The sequence below is a fragment of the Malaclemys terrapin genome, chromosome 8, assembly GCF_027887155.1.
Source record: "Malaclemys terrapin pileata isolate rMalTer1 chromosome 8, rMalTer1.hap1, whole genome shotgun sequence".
Taxonomy (NCBI): Eukaryota; Metazoa; Chordata; order Testudines; family Emydidae; genus Malaclemys; species Malaclemys terrapin.
The window spans coordinates 45,668,648-45,691,275 of NC_071512.1; the positions used below are offsets into that span (position 1 = coordinate 45,668,648).

The following is a 22,628-nucleotide window of genomic DNA, read 5'->3' on the forward strand; positions in this document are numbered from 1 at the left end:
TATGGAGCTCTTACTCCTTGGGGCAGCTATTTCTCTGGGAATGTAAGAAAATATGAAATCCTAGGTATGTAAAGGATTCATTAACAAGCATTAACAGACAATGCAATAGCTGGTATTTTTTCCATCCCCCAATATAATTTGAGTTCTGTAAGATGTTTCCCCACGTTGTCCTCAAAAGTTTAGGTCATTGTTTTTAAACTGAAAAGCTCTTTCTGGGTGTAGACATTTGTATGCCGCTACAGGATTAGAAAGGGAAATTCCAAGCACTAATTCCTTGGTCAGACTCATGTCATGTGAGATAGCTCTGTGAAATATGTTGAACAGTTTGGAGACTATAGAACTTTCTCAAGGTAATTATCATCACTAAAACCCAGTGAACACATATCTAGCTTTTTTCTTTATATGATTTTGTAATTTGCATAATAGCACATACAGGTCATACCTGAACAATTAGGGCCCAATTCTGTGAGGGTCAGCTCAGTTCTTCTATAGGAGATGAGCATGCTTAACACCTCTCAGGAGTCACTTGGAACTCTGCAGGGTCTGACTTTAACTATGCTTCTCAAGTATCTTAATGTACTGCTTAATAACTATCTACAGAAGTCATCCACCAATACAGTGCCTGCCATGTCCTTTTAGGTAGCTGTACTATTGTCTTAGCCATTATATACATGTGCCTTTGTGATAGCCTCATGCATCTATTGCAGTTTAAAAATACATTGCAAGAAAGGCACAATATAGTTCAGATAATTTCCCTCTGAAATATTAGAATTATTGCTCAGATACATGGTTTTAGTAGTCGAGAATTGTAACAAGCCAAATAGTGTAAAATAGAAATGGCACATGCACTTAAATTGGAAAGGATGGAAGTGCTCTTCAGAGGTGCCAGAACCTTGTGGGTTTTGTCTTGTTTTTAAATGTATAAACTAAATTATATTGGCTACAAATGGGAGTGACCTTCCCTTCCCCACTTGTTTTCCTTCTCTCCTATTTTCAGAGGGTCCTGGGCCTCTGCCGTGGACGGGTGGTTCTGCAACCAAACCTGGAAAACCCAAAGGAAAGAAAAAGTTTTCTTCGGTTCGGCAGAAGTTTGATGTAAGTTTATATTCTGCAAAGGGTCTTAGCTCTGCTAAACACTCTAGAAATGAAGAGCTGGCAACTTGTGAGCAGTAAATGGTCCCTTTGTTAGCCGGGATGGCTAAGATGCTTTACCTCATTCCAGCAGAAGTGTTTGTATTAAAGCAGTGGTTCCCAAACTTTAACAACCTGTGAACCCCTTTCACTAAAATGTCAAGTCTCACAAACCCTCTCCTAAAAATTAATATTTCCAGGGATTTTCTCCTTTACCTGAGTATAAATGATAAAAGCAGTGACCTTGGAAATATAAAATTTGTTTTTATGACATGCTTATTACACACTATTTATTATTAATTATTATTTATCATTACAGTATTTTTATTAGAATCAAACGAAAGGCAGAGACAAAATTTCTCGATACTTTAAATGACTGCTTATTGGAGCAGCTGGTACAGGAATCCACAAGGGGAGAGGCAACTCTCGATTTAGTTCTGAGTGGAGCACAGGATCTGGTCCAAGAGGTAACTATAACAGGACTGCTTGGAAATAGTGACCATAATATAATAACATTTAACATTTCTGTGGTGGGAAGAGCACCTCAACAGCCCAATACTGTGTTATTTAATTTCAGAAAGGGGAACTATGCAAAAATGAGGAGGTTAGTTAAAGAGAAATTAAAAGGTACAGTGACTAGAGTGAAATCCTTGCAAGCTGCATGGTCACTTTTCAAAGACACCATAATAGAGGCTCAACTTAAATGTCTATCCCAAATTAAAAAACGCAGCAAAAGAACTAAAAAAGAGCCACCGTGGCTTAACAACCATGTAAAAGAAGCAGTGAAAGATAAAAAGGCATCTTTTAAAAAGTGGAAGTCAAATCCTAGTGAGGTAAATAGAAAGGAGTATAAACACTGCCAAATTAAGTATAAAAATGCAATAAGAAAAGCCAAAAAGGAGTTTGAAGAACAGCTAGCCAAAATACTCAAAAGGTAATAACAAAATGTTTTTTCAGTACATCAGAAGCAGGAAGCCTGCTAAACAACCAGTGGGGCCCCTGGACGATCGAGATACAAAAGGAGCACTTAAAGACGATAAAGTCATTGCGGAGAAACTAAATGAATTCTTTGCTTCAGTCTTCACGGCTGAGGATGTTAGGGAGATTCCCAAACCTGAGCCGGCTTTTGGAGGTGACCAATCTGAGGAATAGTCAAAGATTGAAGTGTCACTAGAGGAGGTTTTGGAATTAATTGAGAAACTTAACTGTAACAAGTCACTGGGACCAGATGGCATTCACCCAAGAGTTCTGAAAGAACTCAAATGTGAAATTGCGGAACTATTAACTATGGTTTGTAACCTGTCCTTTAAATCGGCTTCTGTACCCAATGATTGGAAGATAGCTAATGTAATGCCAATATTTAAAAAAGGCTCCAGAGGTGATCCTGACAATTACAGACTGGTAAGTCTAACGTCAGTACCTGGCAAATTAGTTGAAATAATAGTAAAGAATAAAATTGTCAGACACATAAAAGACCATAAATTGTTGGGCAAAAGTCAACATGGTTTCTGTAAAGGGAAATCATGTCTTACTAATCTATTAGAGTTCTTTGAAGGGGTCAACAAACATGTGTCTGTACTGTGAACAGATGTGGTCCTCTCATCTCAAAAAAGATATACTGGCATTAGAAAAGGTTCAGAAAAGGGCAACTAAAATGATTAGGGGTTTGGAACGGGTCCCATATGAGGAGAGATTAAAGAGGCTAGGACTTTTCAGCTTGGAAAAGAGGAGACTAAGGCGGGATATGATTGAGGTATATAAAATCATGAGTGTTGTGGAGAAAGGGAATAAGGAAAAGTTATGTAGTTGTTCCCATAATATAAGAACAAGATAGTTAAGACCAAAGCAGACTGTGAAGAACTTCAAAAAGATCTCACAAAACTAAGTGATTGGGCAACAAAATGGCAAATGAAATTTAATGTGGATAAATGTAAGGTAATGCACATTGGAAAAAATAACCCCAACTATACATACAATATGATGGGGGCTAATTTAGCTACAACAAATCAGGAAAAAGATCTTGGAGTCATCGTGAATAGTTCTCTGAAGATGTCCACGCAGTGTGCAGAGGCGGTCAAAAAAGCAAACAGGATGTTAGGAATCATTAAAAAGGGGATAGAGAATAAGACGGAGAATATATTATTGCCCTTATATAAATCAATGGTACGCCCACAGCTTGAATACTGCGTACAGACGTGGTCTCCTCATCTCAAAAAAGATATACTGGCATTAGAAAAGGTTCAGAAAAGGGCAACTAAAATGATTAGGGGTTTGGAACGGGTCCCATATGAGGAGAGATTAAAGAGGCTAGGACTCTTCAGCTTGGAAAAGAGGAGACTAAGGGGGGGTATGATAGAGGTATATAAAATTGAGTGATGTGGAGAAAGTGGATAAGGAAAAGTTATTTACTTATTCCCATAATACAAGAACTAAGGATCACCAAATGAAATTAATAGGCAGCAGGTTTAAAACCAATAAAAGGAAGTTCTTCTTCACGCAGCGCACAGTCAACTTGTGGAACTCCTTACCTGAGGAGGTTGTGAAGGCTAGGTCTATAACAGCGTTTAAAAGACAGCCTCCATGAATTTATCCAGTTAAGTCCATTAATGGCTATTAGCCACGATGGGTAAGGAATGGTGTCCCTAGACTCTGTTTGTCAGAGGGTGGAGATTGATGGCAGGAGAGAGATCGCTTGATCATTACCTGTTAGGTTCACTCCTTCTGGGGCACCTGGCATTGGCCACTGTCGGTAGACAGGATACTGTGCTGGATGGACCTTTGGTCTGACCCAGTATTGCCATTCTTGTGTTCTTATGTATTACATTATGAAAACGGCAACACTCTTCCATGATCTCACTTTTGTAGCTTGTATCACTTTGAATAAGCATGTTATAAGACAAGGCTCCTATGTTTCATCAAGGAGTATCAGATGTGAAACAGCATGAAGGTATTTAAGAAGCCAATTCAAAGAGTTCCTCCTACACAAGCATTTGGGGCTTGAGCAGTCCAGACAAACAATGCACGTTACAACAAAGCTTAAACTTGTTCTTCATAATAATTTTAAAAACAATACTAGCTGCCTATTTAATTTTAAGAACAGCAAAAAATATCCACCTCCCTTTCCATTTCTTATAAGGAGTCTTGAAGTTTCAATCTCCTCAGTGTAATAGATATGCTTGCTTTGATCTGCTTAGCTCTTGGAAGTCCAGGGGCTCTGGGCTGCTGGCCCCGTGCTGCCCAGGATCCCTAGGGACAGCTCTGTCTGGCATTAGGGATTTTTTTCCCGGGAACCCCCTGTAACATTTCGTGAACCCAAACCCCAGTTTGGGAACCACTGATTATTAAAGCAATAAGTATTCAAGTGTAATTACCAGACAAGTCTCTTTTAGTCCAGATATTTATAATTTCGTGCTGCCCCGATCTCTTGTTGACTTCAAAAAGCTAAGTGCTTCATGAAGCAAAAGGTCATTGTTCCATATATTATAGTTACCATTGTGCTTACCCCTTCTTCTCAAATTGACTTGCTGCATGAGCCTGGTTGGGCTAGCCAACTCCATATTGCTTTGGGCCATCTGGATGGGTGCAACACTTTCTTTTAAACAGACCACACTTAAAGGGCTCCAAGTTCTTAAGGGAAAATACTTCGGAATGCCTCTTCTCTGCCTAGCCTTTTCCCTGTGGAGTGTGGGGAGAAACGCATAGGACCAGGTTCTCATTTACATTAATCCCCTTTTACATTACTCTGGCATTCTAAAGGGTCTGTAAAGTGGGCCCACTTGGAGGCTGCTTTACACTGCCAGAGTGGTATAAAAGGCATTAGTGTGAATGAGAATTGGGCCCATAAACGCCGGAGACTAAATTTGACACTGGTATAATCAGGCACTGTAATACTCTTTACAAACAGCGGTTTTAAAGAATTGTGAACCCTGTGGAAGTAGAATTGTATTTAGAAATTGCCACAATGATTCAGACAATATTTCTTACAGTCTCAGCCAAAACAGGATGAATAGTAACAGCAATGCATATTCGGATAATCTGTAGTATCTTCATTTATAGAAATTCTCAGTAATCTCTTCGCACTAAGCAATTATGAGAATCTGATTAACTGAGTAATACATATGTCTGGTGATGGACTTAAAACTTGGTTTGTTTAAAAAATGTGAATGTGTATATATACTGTAGATGTGGACCTTTTTTCAGGAATGTATGATAGTGTAGTACTATATTAAGGTTTTATCAGGATGAATTTTGGTAGTGAAGTTAATAATCCCATTAGAGTTAAGATGTTCAGCTGACACCAAAATACTGCTGAGAGAGTTGATTTCTGTTAATGCTCCACTCGCTCTCTCAAAAGGACCACCTCTCTGCTGCAAGGAGGGAAGGGGAACGGAAGTCTCTTCTACTCTATCCCTTCCCCACCTTTCTTTTTTCTTTTTTTCCCCTGCCCCATGAATAACTTCTGTACCTGACCCTGCTATTAGTATTCCTCACCAGCATGATATTGACACAATTTCATTGCTACCCAGAAAGGTCCCAGTAACAGCTGTGAAATTACCAGATTTCATGTTAATTCCACTTTGCTTCTGCTTTCCAAAGGCATATGTTCTCTGTTTGCAGAATCAGTTACATTTTGAAGGTTATATCTTTGCAACCAAATGAAAGCTGAAGTCCTCAAAATTAGCAGAACAACTTCCCACTCATTAGTGGTAATATTTTTTCCATCAGATTTAAATAAATGTTGGTTAGATATATGGTTATTCTTTGTAGTTTTGTATAAAGCTTTTATAACCCCCTCTATCCGAGGATGTCTTTACAAACATTAACTAATTAAGCATTTGATATTTTGGGATCACATCTGATATTTTGGGATGACTGAAAAACAGCTGCTTCTGAGGGGGAACACCCAGCTGTTTAGCAGCACGCAGCAATGTTAAGTTGAAAAGGTAAGGTAAATTGAAGTGTAGTTGTAGCTGTGTCGGTTCCACGATATTAGAGAGACAAGGTGGGTAAGGACATACCTTTTATTGGACCAACTTCTGTTGATGAGAGAGACAAACTTTTGAGTTCTGTATGGCTTGAAAGTTTCTCTCTCACCAACAGAAGTGGGTCCCATAAAAGATATTACCTCACTCACCTTGTCTCAGATAAATTTAAGACAGGCAGTATATAATAACCGAAGTTGGAACCCAACTAGACTGCTATGCTTAAAATCCCTATTTTCTTATGAAAAGTGCCTTGTTTAATAACCATATAAATTCAGGACCTCAATTCCACATCTCCCCTGAAAGCTGTATTCAGTGCTGGAATTAGTAGTTCTTCTTCGAGTGATTGTTCACGTCCATTACACATTAGGTGTACGCGCGCCGTGTGCACGGACGTCGGAAACTTTTTCCCTTAGCGGCTCCCATCGGGCCGGCGGGGCCCACTCCTTCCCGCCAGAGCGGTGCCCCGCTCCAGGGTATATATATCCCTGCCGACCCGACCCCTCCAGTTCCTTCTTACCGTCCGTGGCGGCGTTGGAACAACTCTGTCTCTCGTCTGAGAGTGTCCCTTAGCAATAGTCATTAGTGTTATCTAGCAGTTATCAGTTAGTTTGTAGTAGTGTTGAGCCAGTAGTTAACAGCTCATTAGGGTACTTAAAGTTCCTGCCGGGGTTGTTTGTTCAGCCCCGGCACCGGCCCTGGGCGACGGGGTATGCCACACGCCCAAGGCTTCAAGGCTTGTGCCACGTGCCGCAGGCCTATGCCATTGAGCGACCCCCACGCTTCGTGTCTCCGTTGCCTGGGGGAGGCTCACCAGAAGGAGCGCTGCAAGATCTGCAAGGCCTTTAAGCCCAGAACTAAAAAAGAGAGGGACTTTCGCCTTAAGCAGCTGCTCATGGAGACGGCGTTACAGCCCTCCACTTCGACGGCACCGTCTGCCTCCGTGCGGAGCGCCCCGGCATCGGTGCGGGAACCGGCGCCGGCGGGTCACCCGAAGCCTGCGGCACCGACCCAGCGGGGAAATACACGACGCCGATCGTCTTCGCTGGCGAAAGCGAAGGGCCAACCTAAGGCCCGAGGACGCTCCCCGCACAAGAGGGCGGCACCGGTAAAGACCTCGAGTGCCCCTAAGGCCGATACGGCCACAACACGGACCCCGGTAGTGGCTCCGGCGCCGAAAGGCCCGTCGAGCCCCGGGATGGGCGCGTCGAGCGAGGATGAAGGACTGGAGGAGCTCGTGGAACAGCCCTCCACTCCGGACACGTTTGAGGCAGCTAAGGACCTCATTGCTTGTCCGTCGAGGCCCCGGCACGCGCTGAGGGCGCCCCGCCTATGCTGCCGCGCAGAGGCAAGCCGGCGATGGTGCGCCCATCACGGTCGCCGTCTCGGCACCGCTCCAGGAACCGGTCCCGGTCGAGCTCCGCCTCGGTGGACTCCCGGTTGCCCTCGGCGCAGAAAGCACCGCAGCAGTCGGGCTTCAGCAAGCGGTCGGCACTGACTCAGCAACCGAGCACGAGTCGGCACCGCGAAGCGTCGGCGGTTCGTTACCCAAGGCCGACCAGCCGTAGCCGTTCCCGGTCCCGCGATCACCGGTACCGTTCCAGGTCGGCGAGGCACTATTCCAGGTCCTGGTCGCGGAGGCGCTACTCCCCAAAACCGGACCGGCACCATCCTACGGCTCCACCGTGGCCTTCCAGGTCACCGTCCATGGTCTCGGGGACTGACTCAGACCGGTACGGCGGGTATGCCCGTAGGTCACAAGCCAGCAGGGACTACGGTCAGTCCCAATGGGGCCAACCGAGCCAATGGCCATTCTGGACACCCTGGGCCTACCACCAGCAAGGGCCCCCATCGAGGGCCTCGAGATCCGGGCCATCCGGGTACCGATCCCGCTCCCCGCGGCACCGTCCGCCATCGTATAGGGAGGCAACGGTCTCTAGACCACCGGAGCGGGAAGGAGTGGACTCGGCACCGAGTACGGTGCCGTCCCAATCCCACGCTGCGGGTCAGGCCGCAGAGGAACAATTGGCTGATGCCGGATTGCAGGACAATGAGGATGGGCAGAAGGCCCCGACCTCTTCCTCCTCGCCAGACGAGGTGGTAGCGGGCACACTGGTGTCCGGCCCTCCCCCGATTGACCATCGGGCACACCAAGACCTGCTTCGCCGGGTAGCCCTCAATCTGGGCTTGCAAGCGGAGGAGACTGAAGAGCAGGACGACCCCATGGTCGATATCCTGAGCCCAGAGGGCCCCTCCAGAGTCGCTCTCCCGATTATACGGACAGTACAGTCCAACTATAAGATGGTGTGGCAAACACCGGCCTCCAGTGCGCCAACTGCAAAAGGCGTGGAGAGGAAATACTTCGCCCCATCTAGAGGGTTTGACTTCCTCTTTCTACATCCGTCCCCCTGTTCGCTGTTGGTCTCGGCAGTCAACGAAAAGGAGCGGCATGGCCAGCAAGCTCCTGCCCCCAAGGGCAAGGAAGCTAAGAGATTGGACTTATTCGGGAGGAAAGTCTATTCATCGGGGGGCCTTCAACTGAGGATCGCCAATCAGTAGGCGATTCTAAACAGGCACAATTTTAACTCTTGGGCATCAGTTGCCAAGTTTAAGGACTCCCTCCCACCTGACGCGCATCAGGAGTTCACGGCCCTGGTGGATGAAGGAATGGCAGTGGCCAAGACCTCATTACAGGCCGCAGTAGACTCAGCCGACGCTGCGGCTAGAACAATTGCGTCGGGAGTCGTGATGAGGCGTTCGGCGTGGTTGCAGGCTTCAGGTCTCCCGCCGGAGGTGCAGACCACGCTGCAGGACCTCCCGTTTGAAGGTTCGGGCTTGTTTTCCAACCAGACGGACGCCAGGCTACATAGCCTTAAGGACTCACGAGCGACCCTTAAGTCGTTGGGTATGCACACTCCGGTAATGCAGCGTAAGCCCTTTAAACCCCAGCCGCCGCAAAGGCAATACCACCCTCGCCCCCGACATGAGCCGTACCGCCATCGAGGCAGGGATAACAGGCGGAGACGTAACAATACGCCTAACCAGGGCCAGAGTCAGGGCCAGGGCAAGCCACAGCCAGGGAATAAACCAGGCTTTTGAAGCTACGCCCGAGGACAGCGTACCATATTCCATACCGGATCCTCCTCTGTTTTTCAAAGACCGCCTGTCCCATTTCTACCGGGCATGGTCGCACATAACATCGGACCAATGGGTCCTGCGCACAGTGAAGGCGGGCTATACCCTCCAGTTTTCCTCGCCCCCTCCCTGCCATCCCCCTTCCCCGTCCCTCTTCAGGGACCCTTCTCACGAGCAACTTCTCACGCAGGAGGTTCAGACCCTTCTCGCTGCTGGAGCAGTAGCAGAGGTCCCAACAGACCTGAGGGGAAAAGGATTCTACTCCAGATACTTCCTGATCCCCAAGGCAAAAGGAGGCCTCCGTCCTATTTTGGACCTGCGCGATCTAAACAAGTTTCTGATCAAAGCTCGCTTCCGTATGATCTCCCTGGGAACTATTATCCCATCCCTGGATCCGGGGGATTGGTATGCTGCCCTCGATATGAAAGATGCCTATTTTCACATCGCAATCAATCCGGCCCACAGGCGATTCCTGCGCTTCGTTGTCGACCAGCGCCACTTCCAATTTACAGTCCTGCCCTTCAGCCTGGCGTCAGCACCACGAGTGTTCACGAAATGCATGTCAGTGGTAGCAGCCTTCCTTCGAAAGAGAAGGATGCGTGTGTTTCCGTATCTGGACGATTGGCTACTCGCGGGCAAGTCGGAGGCCAAGGTCCGATCTCACGTGACGCTGGCCTTGCTGACGTTCGACAAGCTCGGCCTCCGGGTCAGTGTGCCCAAGTCCACGTTAGTCCCCACACAGAGGCTGGACTTCATAGGTGCAACCCTGGACTCGGTAACCGCACAAGCGAGCCTACCAGAGGCACGGTTCATGTCAATTCACAGAGCCGTAAGCGCGGTCCAAAAGTTCCCCACGACAACGGCAAGGTGTTGCATGCAGCTTCTGGGGCATATGGCAGCTTGCACACACGTGGTCAGACATGCCCGCCTGAGGCTCCGGCCTTTACAGTTGTGGTTCGCCCACACGCATCGCCCCAACAGAGACCCGTTGGATCAAGTAGTCACGATCCCAAACCAGGTGCTCGGCTCGCTACGCTGGTGGCTCGATCGCCAACAGGTATGCGAAGGGATCCCCTTCGCTGCCCCACAGCCCACTCTGACGTTGGTAACAGATGCATCGGACCTGGGTTGGGGGGCGCACCTGGGAGAACTGCGGACACAAGGGCTGTGGTCCAGAGAAGACAAGCTGCTTCACATCAATCTGAAGGAGCTAAGAGCAGTTCGCCTCGCCTGTCAGACCTTTCGCGCCACCTTAAAAGGTCACAGCGTGGCAGTCCTGACGGACAACACTACCGCCATGTTCTATATAAACAAGCAGGGCGGGTCACGGTCTTCTCCCCTCTGTCACGAGGCACTCCAATTATGGAACTTCTGTATAGCCCATGCGATACACCTCATCGCGACGTATCTTCCGGGGATTCAAAATGGCTTAGCAGACCGCCTCAGCCGATCCTACCGAATGCACGAATGGACGTTGAGGCGAGACGTCCTGCATTCGATCTTCCGGAGGTGGGGCTTTCCCCGGGTGGATCTATTCGCCACCAGGGACAACAGCCAATGCCCTCAGTTCTGCTCGTTCCAGAACCTCAGCCGGGGGTCATTAGCAGATGCTTTCATGATCCCATGGGGAGGGAGCCTGAGATATGCCTTCCCTCCGTTCCCACTCATACACAAGGTTCTCCTCAAGACCCGCAGGGACAGGGCGACGATCATACTTATCGCCCCGGCCTGGCCACGCCAGCATTGGTTCACGTCCCTGCTGGAACTGTCCATAGCCGATCCAATCACCCTCCCCCTCCATCGCGACCTAGTCACGCAAGACAAAGGTCGCCTACTCCACCCGAACCTGTCTTCGCTACATCTCACGGCATGGTATCTCTCTGGCTGAATGATGCAGAACACAGGTGCTCTCACCAAGTCCAGCAAATCCTCCTTAATAGTAGGAAGCCCTCTACAAGAGCGACCTACCTGGCAAAATGGAAAAGGTTCTCCAACTGGTGTGAGCCTCAACGCATACAGCCTTTACAAGCCTCAGTTCCGTCGATCCTGGACTACCTACTGCACCTCAAGAATCAAGGGCTTGCGCCCGCCTCAATTAGAGTTCACTTAGCCGCTATCTCGGCCTTCCATCCAGGAGAGTTGGGAGTGTCAGTGTTCTCCAACCCCACAGTGGCCCGATTTCTCAAGGGGCTGGAAAGGATGTTTCCCTACTCGCGCCCGCCTGTCCCGGCGTGGAGTCTGAACCTAGTCCTAACAAGACTTATGAGTCCCCCCTTTGAGCCCCTAGCCACTTGCTCCCTCACGCACCTCTCGTGGAAGGTGGCGTTTCTCGTGGCCATCACATCGGCCAGAAGGGTATCGGAATTGAGAGCCCTCTCTTCGGAACCACCCTATACAGTGTTCCATAAGGATAAGGTGCAACTGAGGCCGCATCCCAAATTCCTCCCAAAGGTGGTATCACAGTTTCACATGGGGCAGGACATTTGCCTACCGGTGTTTTTTCCTAAACCCCATACGGACCCTCACCACCGCAGCCTACATACCCTGGATGTCTGAAGGGCGTTGGCTTTTTACCTGGAACGGACCAAGCTGTTCCGCAGAACACCCCAGCTGTTCATTGCTATTGCGGAACGTATGAAAGGCTTGCCTATCTCGACACAGCGCTTGTCGGCATGGATTGTGCATTGTATACGCACTTGTTATGAGCTCGCCAATGTTCCGGCCCCGGAGATCCGGGCCCACTCGACTAGAGCCCAAGCGTCCTCAACGGCCTTCTTGGCGCAGGTCCCTATCCAGGAGATCTGTAAGGCAGCCACCTGGTCGTCCGTACATACGTTCACAGCCCACTACGCGATCCATCATCAGACCAGAGAGGACGCGATGGTCAGTCGGGCTGTGCTACAGTCAGTTGTACCTTGACTCCTACCCACCTCCAATGGTAAGCTTGGGAATCACCTAATGTGTAATGGACGTGAACAATCACTCGAAGAAGAAAGAACGGTTACTTACCTTCTGTAACTGTTGTTCTTCGAGATGTGTTGTTCACGTCCATTACACTTCCCACCCTCCTTCCCCTCTGTCGGAGTCTCTGGCAAGAAGGAACCGGAGGGGTCGGGTCGGCAGGGATATATATACCCTGGAGCGGGGCGCCGCTCTGGCGGGAAGGAGGGGGCCCCGCTGGCCCAACGGGAGCCGCTAAGGGAAAAAGTTTCCGACGTCCGTGCACGCGGCGCGCGTACACCTAATGTGTAATGGACGTGAACAACACATCTCGAAGAACAACAGTTACAGAAGGTAAGTAACCGTTCTTTTTTAAATTAAAAGTGTGTTTCTCTGACAGCACCGATTCCAGCCTCAGAATCCATTGTCTGGCGCCCAGCAGTTTGTGGCAAAGGATCCTCAAGAAGATGATGATTTGAAGCTGTGTTCCCATACAATGATGCTTCCCACGCGGGGCCAGCTAGAAGGAAGGATGATAGTCACTGCATATGAGCACGGGCTGGACAATGTCACCGAAGAGGCAGTGACGGCTATTGTCTATGCTGTGCAGGTTAGAAAAGACAAACCAATGATGTGGTTTTGATTATGCTACTAACAAAAGGCTTGGTATATAGTGGGGCACTACAGTGTATGAGAGGAAAATAGCTTCACTATATTTACAGGTGACTTATGAGAATCCACGCCATGTGTTTCAAAGGGGCCTTCCAAACTGGCGCTGAAAGTTATTCTTGCAGCTCTTCAGATCAGAGTCTTGGCCCACACAAAGGATCTTGGATTCGTGCATACAAAAATACAATTTGCAGAAGCTCAGAGTGAAAAATTGTAGGCATAATTTTAGAAGCTGAGTTTGAAAAGTTGGACCTTCAGCTTTTAAACTAAAAGATTTCTTTAACTATGATGGATTTTTAAAATGTATATTCCATTGCTAGCAGGGGTTTATACTCCAATTTTATATCCAGAGGCAATAGAATTAGTTTTGAACAGTCCCTTTTTAGGCACATCAAGCTGTTGTAAAACTTGTCTGCTATTGAAGCTCAAGCAAGGTAGATAAATCATATAGTGCCCAAACCTAAAGTGCTGATTACATACAATTCTCATTGTCTTCCCATTGGGAGTTATGGCGATTAGCATCTCTCAAGACCAGGTCCAAGCACTGCAAGCAACTACTTAGGACTTGTGCTTCTGGGGGCTTACACAGCAGACTCAGGACTCCAGAGGCCAGTCTGATCTCCCGATCCATCAATAGGACCAGATGCGGGAGCAACTTTCTGCTTGTTCTTTCCACCCCTTCACACCCTCTCCAGCAGTTTCACCTCAGAAGTAAGGCCAGCCCTTTAATAAAAATATAGTGTGGCTTTCAGAATAGCTTTAAGTGCAGTATTCCCATGCACTGTCTGATGCTGATTATGAAACCCTTTCTTGTCCTCTACCACAGTGTGCTAGTTAATGGTGGGAATTTCCTGACATTTAAAAGACATTTTTAAGGTTGGTACCAGGAGAGCTCAAATTAGAGCTGTAAGTTTCAGTTCACAGGCAAGTGCACACAGTACTCTGTTTACTGTGCTTGTTCTGCTTTGTGTACAAATAGGGTAATGAAATTTACACCAATCCTGCTGTCTGAAGGCAAGCTCCCCTGAAGTTTGGTACCCTACTGATTTGCAGAAATAAATCAGGAAGAGAAACACATGAACATGTGATAGCAAGTAAATCAGCACGCTGGCTTTGTTTTGATTGGGTTGCCCTCCTGAGGAACTAGGATTTTTATTTGGGTTGGAGATCTGTTTTTTTTTTCCCAGGGCTATCTTGATTGATTTTTTTCAGATTCAGTACAAAACTATAAAATACATCCTTTTCCAGATATGTGATGCAGGGGGATGCTATTTGTATCATCCTCTACTGAATGCACTTCCTTTAAAATAACATTGCCAGATTGTGCCTCTAATAATGGAAGCTATCCATATAACAGAATCCACCTGTTAATAGACTAAAATGAATAGTTATGAAACTGTCTCTATATATGACCAATGGCATTTGTGATGTACTGATTGCAGCAGTATCTAGGTGGAAGGGATAAACAGGCCTATGTGACACTATTGTAAAGTTTTGAGAGCATGCTCCACAAATGGTAAAGGTAAGGTTTGTCATTACAGAATCACCTTAAGGATATCCTGGCATCTGTAGTATCCAGGAGGAAAGCCTATCGCCTGAGAGATGGTCATTTCAAATACGCCTTCGGAAGCAATGTTAACCCACAGCCTTACCTGAAGAACAGTGTTGTTGCCTATAATAATCTAATTGAATGGTAAGCGAGCTCTCATGGAGCTACCTTGTTCTAAACATAGTCATTGAGTAGTTGGTGTAGGAGACTGAGCACATTGATCCATTTTTTAAAATCCCTGGAGAAAACTTGGTGGTAATATTTAATAGTCAGAAACTGCAGATGTGCCAGAGGACTATCCCTACTAGGCAGAGGGGAAGGACTTGGGGTTTAGCATAAAGTGCCCTGGCAAGAAGTCTGTGCCCTTTACCACTGTACTCACCTGCTAGGAAGATACTGGAATTCCTGCTTGGGTGTTCTCTCTAGATCCAGTCTGAGTACTCAATTTTTCATATAAGCCTCTGGTTAGTAGGCGAGTGTTTGATTTGAAGCACACAGACTCTTACTCCCCGCCTTCCAACTATCTCTGGCTGCTGGAAGGGAGAAGCAGCTTTCACCTGGGAATAGCGAAGGGGTTGGGCCACTATTTTTCCCTTCCCCGCTCTCCTGGCTCTACCACTTCCCCAGCCTCTCTTTGGGTCCTACTCCCATGTGGATAACTCCAGTGTCTACCTTTGTTGCTTTCCCAGACAGCCACAGTATGGAATTGACAAAGATACTGGCTCATGGCTACTGTGCAGAACTCTTTCGGTCAGCAGTAAAATTATCAGCAGTGATGTTGATTTCAGTCTCCTGCTGCAGCCTCTTGGGAAGGCTATGAGCAGCAGTAATCTTGCATCTGTCTGCAGACTCAGGAAGACTGTACAATTCATATCTGGAAGGTTATCTTCTCAGCATAAGGAGTGGGTTTTTTTTGCATGAAAGAGTAAATTCTGCAGAAGATTATGCTTCTCCCACTATCCCCTCTCCACAGAGAAAATTGCCTGCTCCCTACTGGCAAATGGATTTTTCAAGCTCTGATAATGCTATGCACATCTGAAGTACCTTTCATCCAGGGATCTCAAAGCCCTTTCTGTACGTTAACTGCCAAGGGAAGGGAGGAAAGCCCATTACTGGAGACATTTAAATTGGATTGGCTAATATATTGAATTGTATTTTTGGACTAATTATACACTGGTCCCAGGGTACAGGCTTGATGATCTATAACTAAGGCTATGTTTTAGTCACAGATATTTTTAGTAAAAGTCATGGACAGGTCATGGGCAGTAAACAAAAATTCACAGCCCGTGACCTGTCCATGAGTTGTACTATATACCCCAAACTAAAACTTGGGCCCAGGACCTCTGCTGGTGCTGGGGGCGAGGCAGGCAGCATGCAGCCCAGGACCCCCGCTGGTGCAGGGTGAGGGAGGGTTGGCGGGGCTGGCAGGCTCCCTACCCAGCTCCGCGTATTCCTGCAGCTCCTAGGGTGAGGGAAGGCCAGTGGACTCCCTGCACTGCCCCGAGCTCCGACTCCACAGCTCCCATTGGCTGGGAACCGCAGCCAATGGCAGTTGCGGGTGCGGCGCCTGTGAGTGTGGGTCGTGCACAGAGCCCCCAGCCCCTCCAGCTAGGAGTTGCAGGGACATGCCAGTGTTGGAATGTGTTCATATATTCAGTGTGTTTTAGCAATGTTAGCAGTACCTGTGCCAAGTTCATGTACCGGACACTGAACTTACAGGCATTTACTTCAGTACATCGCCTGACTTTGGTTCACAACGTCTGGCTCAGGCCTCAGGTCTTGCACCAGGCCTAATGCTCTAGGCTCTCTCTACTACAGTAAATAGAGCATGCAGCTTGTGATGAGAGAGAGATTGGAATTGCCAGAGGTGCAAGCCATGGATGGTAACCCACAGAATCCTCAATCAGTTTGTGCTACCCTCCTGGAGTGGGGGCAGTTCAGTAGTTTAGAAAGCGGAAACTTGGAATTCTGATTAATTGGTTAGTTATTCCTTCCTTAGGAAGCATTAGTAAGAAACCAGAGCTGGCCCTTGGGGTGGACTCAGCATCCAGTGTTTTGTCTGTATTCCATTCCAATCTTACATCTCCCTCATCACTGTGCTATCTGAGCACCTTCCAGGAGTGCACAAAGTAACATGACTAGCATCTGTCACATATGGGACTCCCTTTTTTTCTCCTCCAAGGGAAAATTATGTTGAGGTCTTTTAAATAATTTATATTTGTTTTCTCTCTGCTGTGCTCTGTGTGCTTTTCGCTGAAGGCGAGGTCAGAAAATTGCACCCACACTTGGAGCATAAGCTGGTGAGAGTCAAGGCAATTCTTAGATTCTGTAAAAATTTGTTCCGTAGTCTCAGGCTGGCCCCCAGTAAAGCTCAGTCTCTGCACAGGAAAACACAACCTTCGTGGTGGACAGCGCCAGTGTACCTTGGGAGCAGGGGCAGTTCCAGGGGTGGGTGAGCTGGGCAGTTGTCTGGGGCATTGAACTGCTGTGCCACTCTGCTTTGTTTTGCTTTGCTTCTGATCAGTCGGCTGTTTGGTTTAGTTTGGTTTGGTTTTTGTCCATCACTTGTGCATACAAGTGATGAGTTTTGCACATGTAAATTCTTTCAACTTCAGGGTAGTAGGGGGCCAAAAATAGGACTAGGACAGCTCCGGCTTGGGAGCAGAGAGGTCAGCCACAGTCCCAGAGCTTCAGGTGAACTTTTAGGTTTTACCTTCAGCACCTTGCAGATAAAGACTTTGTTTGTTCCTGCCTTGTCTCTGCCAGACACATGGGCCAGAGTGGGCTCCTTTATGTTTTCAGTCCTGAGATATTAAGGTCTTTTAAATAGCTAATCTCCAGAACACATCTTGTCTCTTGTAATCTCTGAAATCCAAACAGCGGTGCACTATACAGCGTGTTGTTTATGCTTAGAAGTAAGCATGCTGTTTCTGGCTGCTGGGGAGCAGTGGGATTTTGCCATTTGAAGAGTTGCAACTGATGCATAGTTTAACCAATAAGTATTTGTTTTTAGTTTGCGCAACTCTTTACTTAGTGTAGACACAGCCTTGGGATCTGTTCTGGCTGGAGATTAGTCATGTAAGAATGCCAGCAGCCTGTCTGCAATAAAGTGACCAAGTTAAAAGTAACGTAAACCAGCTTAAGTGTGGCCACACGGCTTTGCGCCATTTTAACGCAGTCCCTTTTAAAAGCTGATTTTTAGTGAAACCAGTGCAACGTTGGTATCCAGACAAGGCCTGAGCCAGCTCTGAGTGAAGAATAAAGTTCAGGAGCTAAGCTACTGCCCTGATATTTCCCAAGGTGAGTGCTTCTTTATTGACTGGAATGTCTTTAATGTCCCTCTCTTTACAGTCCTCCTACCTGCGTGGCACCTTCTGCGGGTCAGAATCTAGCCTCCCACCCCGCTCCTGACGATGCTGAACAGCAGGCGGCTCTCCTCTTAGCATGTTCCGGGAATACTTTACCAGCTACTCTCCCTCCCGTGAACATGTATGACCTTTTTGAGGCATTACAGGTAACCATTCACGTTCCATTGCAGCATGGCTTGGGGATATGCTTTCCTGAGCAGAGACTGCTAGTCAGAGCTGATTGTGTCTGCTCTGTATTATGTACTGGGAGACTGACCTGATTTCACGCCCTCCCCACTGCCTGTTTAAACAAACAGGCTGTTTCCTTGTTTTCTTCTTAAATCTGTGGCTATACATGGAGCTGCACAGAGTATTAGGCAGGGACTCTGGATTGGCCCCGCCAGTTGTGTAAATGTTGCCAGGTAGATGCAAGCACATTATGCGCTAGATCATAGGTTCTCACCTTGGGATTATGCAATATGCGCTATGGGGTTACAGGTGGTCACAGCCCCCCTCTCTGCATTCGATTGATGGAGATTCTGGCAGAAATACAGCACACTGAGTTGCCATATAAATCCCTCTTTTCTCTGTGTTCCATGCAGGTATTTATTACCAGCTGGACTGCCCGAGCTGTCCGTCCCTGGGTTTGCATGGCTTGGGGCTGGTGAGACCAAGCATTCTCAGACTCCTGGCTCTGGAATTAGCTTCCTGAATTTGACCCTTACGAGCATGTTGCAAGCACTATCTATTTCCCTATGCTTATCCTGAGCGGCCGCCTTCAGTGCAGGTGGCCTCTTCTGGGTGTATGTAAATATTGGCAAGCTAGAAACAAAGCAACAAGCCTAAGTCCTCAGGTTGCCCCTGAGAACCCCCTCATCAGCTTATTATATAGTTATAATAAATGCACTAGATGCATCTTATTTTAGAAACGGGGGGCGTGAGCGTGATAGCATCTGGCTAGCAATGTTTTCTAACGTGTAACCCCCGCCCCTGCAGGTGCACAGAGAAGTTGTTCCAGCACACACCGTCTACGCTCTAAACATTGAGAGAATAATCATGAAACTTTGGCATCCAAACCACGAGGAGCTGCAGCAAGACAAAATCCATCGCCAGCGCTTGGCAGCAAAGGAAGGGCTGCTGCTATGCTAAAGTGAGAATGGCCGGCATTGAGGCGGGCTGTCATTTTGTGAACTCGGTAGCGGGGTCTCCTCAGCTTTGCCGTTATGAAAACAGTGTCGAATCTTGCATCATCGTGTCAGCATTTCAAGGCAGAAATGTGTAATATGTGTAACCTTTTCCTATGGAAATGTGACCCAAGGGTAGTACATCTTGTTTGCTATTGTGAAGCCGTAGAGTCAACCCAACTCTGGATTACTCTGACTGCTTGGGGCTGCACTGCTCCAACTGCATTTGAAAAGGAATGGAAGTTAGACTGTGTCCTGTGTAGGGAAAAATGTGAGTGGCAGGGGGAGAAGGAACTATTTAGTTTTAACTATTTAGTTTTGTTTAGTAGGTGTGATGGATCTGTGCTGGCAAACAGTCTACTGCCATAAAGGGCCTGACAGAGTGCATGACTATTTATCACGCTTGCCAGTGACTGTCCGGGTTGCAGCCTGAACCACTGTGCTTAAAATCCAGGTGAAGAAACATGCCTGTGGCAAAGTACCTTTCCTTTGGTGTAACTAGGACTTCCCTGTGAAGGGGAGAGGTCTGCTCCTCACTGCCAGAATGGTTGTCATGCGTTCTCCCTCTCTGCGCCCCGTCAGTGTCACCAGGGAGAACCCAGATCCTGCCATTGTCCGGTGGCGGGGGAGGCTCAGACCACAGAAAGAGTTGGAAGGAGTATGGGATGTTGCACTTGTCAAAGGGGCAGATCCAAAGCCCATTGATCTCCCTGGGTTTTGGGGCAGGCCCAAAGTGCAAGTGCCCTGCTGTGGCAGGTATTCGTATTGGAAAAGGCTGTGTTCTGAGAGTGCCTGTGGTGTAATCACACTAGTATATAGCTTACCAAAGTATGTTCAGAGCATGTATGAAGTTGGAAAAGCAGTGTCTCTTAGTACCCAGGGCTTGATCCAGCTCTCCATGAGCTCAGTGCGAGTCTTTCTCCTGATTTCATTGGGAGCTGGATTGGAGTTCTGGGGAGTCAAGACACCCAAGTGAAGATGAGTATATTGCCCACGTGGACCCTCCATTTATACCCTGGCATCCTCCACTTCTGGATCTGGAGTATGAGATTGTGACACACAAATTAAAGGGCCTATGATTTCTATGCTGAGAGAGGAAAGCTGTTTAAAACACACTGAAATATAGAGCCAATCTTTCAAACTGGTGGTTAGGCTGGACTGTGTTTGGGGCTGTAGCCCAGTATACCCAAATCAGTGCTGTTTTACCTATTCAGAAAACTGGACTATGGCAGCTTCCTGTAATGCGGTGCTAGGAGGGGAGACTGAGGGGATGTCTACACTGGAACTGGAATGTGTCATTTCTAGCTAGAGGAAACATCCCTGCACCAATGCACTAAAAACAGAAGTCACACCGCCCCAAGTATGTACCTAGCATTTCCGGTGGGATTGTACTCAGGGTGGCTAGCCACTTATACTGTGGCGGCTACACTTCTGTGTCTAGTGTGCTAACTCTGAGCTAGAGCAGGTATGTCTGCTCAAACTGGAAATTACACCTCCAGCTCCCCTGTAGACATACCTTAAAGGGCTCCCTGTACCCACTCCTTTCCCCCTCCTCAGAATATGCTTGTACTGGGGCAGCTATAATTTAAAAAAAAAAAAAATTGTTTCACTAGAGTACTCAAAACACAGAGCCAGTCTCCATCTCTCCTCTGGCTGCCTTCCCTATAATTGGTGAGGGGCTCAGATCCCTCACATCCAATCCCTGACCTATTAGTTTGCCTATGCTCCAGGGAATCCCCTTAACAAACAATAGGTTCTGGTTCTGGAGGATCACTAATGTAACAAGATGGCTCCCCGTTGGTTGGTACTTCCTGTTTTTCTGAAGCTTCCCGGGGGAAGGGGGCGTGGAAGTGTACTACGTACCATGGTGTGAGGGGTAGCAAGGGTGGAGACTGCAGTTTATATCCAGTGGCTCAGGATGAGAAGGACCCTAGTGAGTTATGAAGCCAATTCCAGGAGATGGTGGTGGAGGAAGAAGCAGCATGAGGGACCTGGTAAAGCACGTGGTCACTAGTAGCAAGGACCTTGCAGTAGCAGCTCCCAGCCTCCTAAAGCTTAGCTGTTTCTGAGCATATGTGGAATCTGGGAGAGGACACAGATTCTCCCTCCCCCCCTCTTCCCAACACCCATTTTTTCTTACTTCAGGTATATGTAGCAGAATGAGCCTTAAACCCCACCAGTTTGAAATCCACTAGTTTTAGAAGGCAATTCTTAAAACCAAGACTGAACTATAAAACTTACAATATATACTAGTGAGATCAGCAGGGCACCTGAAGTACTACTGGCTTTGGGGTGGGGGTGGGGGATTTCCCAGCTAGTCATAATGCTTTGATATGGAATGAAAACATTAAGTGTGTTTGCTAGAAATTTAAATAAGCAGCCTCTAAAGTGTCATACATTTTTAAATAAAATGCCTTAGTGCTGAAATGAAATATGCATTTGTGTGTGTTTGTATGAAGAGCACGCCATGTATATGCTGTGCAGAACCTTTTATTCTCCAGTGCTGTGTAATCTATTCAATGTAAAAGAAAAGGAGTTAAAGGAAACCTGCCTCACAGGGCTGTATTAAGGAAATGCCTCCATTTTCCCCATCTGTAAAATGGGGGTGATGGTACTGACCACCTTTTTGTAAGAGGATTTTAAATCTACTGATGAAAAGCGCTATAGTACAACTACATGGTATTATTTTATTACAGTACCTGTGGCACATCCCCATAGCCCTGCCTCCATACTGGCCCTCCTTCCCCCTGTGGCCCCTCCCCTCCTTGGTTTGGTTGTGACAGGGGTCACCCACAAGGGCATTCTCTTGGAAAGTGTTGGGGTGAGTAGCTAGTGCCATTAACTGACAGTAGTCTATCATTTGGGTGGACTTGGCTGTCAGCACTGGCACATTCATTCACCATCAGCAATTGCCTGGCTACTATCCAATAAATGGAACTGGTGACCTTGAGCAGTATAGTTTTTCCAAATTGGAAGTTATGTTCTCAGTGTGACCACCCTTGGAAGAAGTAAACTATCATGTCTGGGAACTGTTAGTGGTAACTTTTATTGTGACTCATGTCAGTTGTCAAATTTGGGGTTATTTCTCTCATCAACAACCCATAATAAAGGAATTTCCCAAATTTCAAGAATGTGGCTCAAAAAGGCACTTTGTGGAATCCAATGGTCTTTTGGCTACCTCTGAGGGACGGCCCAAAGGTCAAATTTGTTTCTTTGCCCACCACTTCTTGTACTGAATGTCATTCAGTCACCTCTTCATACAGGTCTCTAGTATATCAGTATGCTGCTGTATTGCTGTAATAAATGCAAAGTCCTTTTCATAGATTCATCTGCATCATGGTGTGTTTAAAGGTTAGAATGTACAAGACGCGAAGAGGGAAGTTTTAAGCATGAGGTTTAATTTATAAGTGGAGAGGGAAGCCGGAGACTTGTGGGAGGAAAGTGGGGCCTAACACTGGAGAGCAGGTACTCTTGGAAGAAGGTAGCTCCTGTGCCTTGGAGCTATTCTGAGGAAGACCATTTGCTCTGCACCATTTAGAAACAGCCACTTGCTGCCCATAGCACCATTTGGCTTCCTCCACTGCCTCCTGTCTTGTGCCCATCTCCTGATATTCTGTGCTGTCCCAATCCCCATCCCCCAAGCAGTGAGATTCCATCCCAACCCCTAGATTGCACAGCCAGCTTCTTCAGG

General features: G+C 47.2%; 1 protein-coding gene across 4 annotated transcripts in view; it reads left to right on the top strand.

The window, feature by feature from the left end:
* TADA1 (transcriptional adaptor 1) overlaps nucleotides 1-21,369 on the top strand; it is a 42,277-nt gene extending 20,908 nt beyond the window's left edge. For 3 of the 4 annotated variants that reach the window (XM_054037298.1, XM_054037299.1, XM_054037297.1), the window contains 5 exons: nucleotides 998-1,095; nucleotides 12,589-12,798; nucleotides 14,399-14,550; nucleotides 17,758-17,920; nucleotides 18,750-21,369. In XM_054037298.1, the coding sequence (XP_053893273.1) occupies nucleotides 998-1,095; nucleotides 12,589-12,798; nucleotides 14,399-14,550; nucleotides 17,758-17,920; nucleotides 18,750-18,902 (776 nt within the window). In that variant the 3' untranslated portion in view covers nucleotides 18,903-21,369. Of the gene's footprint in view, nucleotides 1-997; nucleotides 1,096-12,588; nucleotides 12,799-13,363; nucleotides 13,569-14,398; nucleotides 14,551-17,757; nucleotides 17,921-18,749 lie in introns of those variants that run through there. The other variant, XM_054037301.1, reaches the window with a different exon arrangement.
* Nucleotides 21,370-22,628: the final 1,259 nt, after the last annotated feature.